Raw genomic sequence first — 2,872 nt, 5'->3', positions numbered from 1 at the left:
GATTTTTCAAGAAAGAAGTATTGAATGTTAAGAGCATTCCCAGCCCGTTCTCTACCCTATATCCATATATATCATATAATTACATTAAAAAACACTGTATTTTCTCTCTCCTGTTTAATTAAACAATAATTTTTATATCTTTATCATCATCATCATATTTTCTCTCTATTTCACTTACAACTATTTTATGAAAATATTAAAAAATTATACAGTATCTACAGTAAAACCTTAAATTTAACTTTCCCATATATATTTTTCTTTCTTCTCTACTCACAACTACTCATAACCACACCATATAATTTGCAAATCAATTCTCAAATTTAAGGAACGGATATAAACTTTTGTCAACAGTATATAAGTTTGTCAAGAAAGAAGTATTGAATGTTAAGTATAGAATGTTAAGTTGACTTGAACTTTCGTCTATACGCACACGAAAAGAAAAGGAAAAAAGAAAAGAAAAAGAAAATCCAGACCGTCCACATATTCTTAATGACCCCATCATTAACTAGTGGCCATATATTAACCACATGCGTGTCCATCTAAACCTACGAGGTTCGAATAGCTAATCGCTTTTTAACTTTTTGAAACAGTCCCATATTGCGTAATCCAACTTTCCTTAATTAATAATAATAATAATATTAATATTAATATTATTATTATTATTGATACTACTGATTGTAATGACAAAATCATAAAATAGTGCCTTAAAGATTTTAATAAAACATAAATGATTCAAATAAATTTTGTTGTGTTTATAAACGCATCAGAGTTTATTAGGCTAAGGGTAGTGGGGCTTGATCCAAGCCCAAGTGATCCAATATATTTACGACACGTAGGTGGTGACGTAGCACAGAATCAAGCCCCAGAGGGTGTAGTGGTCCAGGTTATCCGGGGCTTGATTGAATTTTTTTTATTTTTTTTAAATAATTTAAAACATTACATTAATAATAATTTAAAATATTACTACTCTAATACAAGATTATCGGGTCTTCTATCCCACAAATGCTCAACCAACTCATGCCGAATGTTGTCGTGTATCTCACGGCTCTTGATGATATTTAAGTTGTCGAGTCATTGTTCATTGGTGATCGTCGATTCTTGTCTTGGAATATCACCTTGGTAGTTTTGACAAATAGCGTGACTCTCGTCTTCTAGTATCATGTTATGTAGGATTACACACGTGTAGACGACTTCCGTTATCTTCTCCCTTGTCCAAAATTTTATTGGATTCGCCAATATTGCCCATTTTTTTCTTTAAGACTCCAAACGTCCTTTCAATATCTTTTCTGGCCGATTCTTGTCTCTTCGTGAAGTACTTTCGTTTGTCAGAAAGTGGAGACGCATAAGCTTGAACGAGTGTCCCCCATTCGCTGTAAATACCATCAACGAGGTAGTACCCGTACTTGAAGTGTTCTCCATTTACAAAAAAAGCCTGAGGGGGTTCAACCCCGTCGATAAGGTCATCGAATATCGGTGATTGATCGATAACATTGAGGTCATTATTTGACCCGGCAACCCCAAAGAACGCATGCCAAAACCAAAGATCCTGTGACGCCACCGCCTCAAGTACAATAGTAGGCTCGGGGTGATCACCTCGGTGGAATTGACCTCGCCAAGCAGTAGGACACATAGCCCAACCAACATGCATACAATCGAGGCTACCGAGCATCCCAGGGAAACCATGCCTTTCACCGTGCACCTCGTATATGCGTTGGATATCATACATTGTTGGTTTACGTAAGTATCTCCGCTTGTATAGCGATATGACCCCTAAATATAATTATTTAAAATTATACAAATAAATGTAAATAATAAAATTTTAAATAAAACTACATACCCTTACAAAAGTGGTTAAGCGAATCGCGTCCGGTCTTTTTAGCCATTTGTAGATACTCGTCCAACATGTCCGAGCCAACACCATACGCTAGTTGCCGAAGAGCGGCGGTAATATTTTGAGTAGGCGTGAACCCGGGATGACCTCTAGCGTCATCCCTTTGTTGAAAATACTCAAAGTGCTCCAGCAAGTCATTTGCTAGACGCATGAATAATCGTCTAGTCATTCGAAAACGAGTTTTAAAACTTTCCTCACCATATGCGGGATCGGGGTTAAAGTAGTGACGTATAAAAGTTTCATTAGCAGTCTTTCGATCACGAAGACGTGATTGCCGAAATAATGGGGCTCGAGGGCGTCTTTGATCGATCAAAAAATTTATCGTCGTTTGAACCGCTTGACAAATGAGTTCGTCTTCTTCGGAAGACGAAGACGATGAAGACGATGCCATTTATAAAAATGGAGAGAAATATAGTATTGGTAGAGGGAAAGTATAGTTTTTTAAGAGAATAAGAGAGAATGGGGTGAGTTTTAATTAAAATGGAGTATGTGGATTGGTATTTATAGGTTAAACCAAAAAAAAAAACTTTTTTAAAAAAAACCACCAACGGCTATATTTCCCACGCGGATTGCCCCGCGCCCCTATCTGCGCCAAGGTGATAGCGGTGTTCGCGAGCCAGGTGGCCGCGTCCCCCCTCCGCGCCCCTCTACCCCGTTAGCCTTACATGGATGAGGTTTAACTATATTTAGGATTTGTTTTCAAACTTTTATTAGTCACATGTTTGGTCTGTACTGTTTGTTCGAACATGATATCTTTTTTTTTCTCTTGAAATGAATGCTTGTTAAAGTTTTGTGTCAAATACAACATATGAAATGATCTAATATAACCCATTAATATAATAACACAAAAAACCTAAAACCCTCGTAGAACAAGACACCACCCCATTTAAAATAAATAAAATATATTTAATGCGTAACCCACTTAAAACAACAAAGTAGCTCCTTTCCATTTTCCCGTGACTTGCTCTTATTTTAGTAACC

At 36.6% G+C, this 2,872-nt stretch overlaps 1 protein-coding gene across 1 annotated transcript; it reads right to left on the bottom strand.

The window, feature by feature from the left end:
- Window positions 1–1,162: 1,162 nt before the first annotated feature.
- Window positions 1,163–1,726, bottom strand: LOC143624313 (uncharacterized). The gene has a single exon (XM_077095009.1). It carries the CDS (start codon window positions 1,724–1,726, stop codon window positions 1,163–1,165), a length of 564 nt encoding a protein of 187 aa, XP_076951124.1.
- Window positions 1,727–2,872: the final 1,146 nt, after the last annotated feature.

The sequence above is a fragment of the Bidens hawaiensis genome, unplaced genomic scaffold, assembly GCF_021521415.1.
Source record: "Bidens hawaiensis isolate Kalapana, Puna unplaced genomic scaffold, B.hawaiensis_p1.1 tig00003760_1, whole genome shotgun sequence".
Taxonomy (NCBI): domain Eukaryota; kingdom Viridiplantae; phylum Streptophyta; class Magnoliopsida; order Asterales; family Asteraceae; genus Bidens; species Bidens hawaiensis.
The sequence above is the reverse complement of the archived record's forward strand: the minus strand, read 5'-3'. Positions and strand labels throughout refer to the sequence as shown.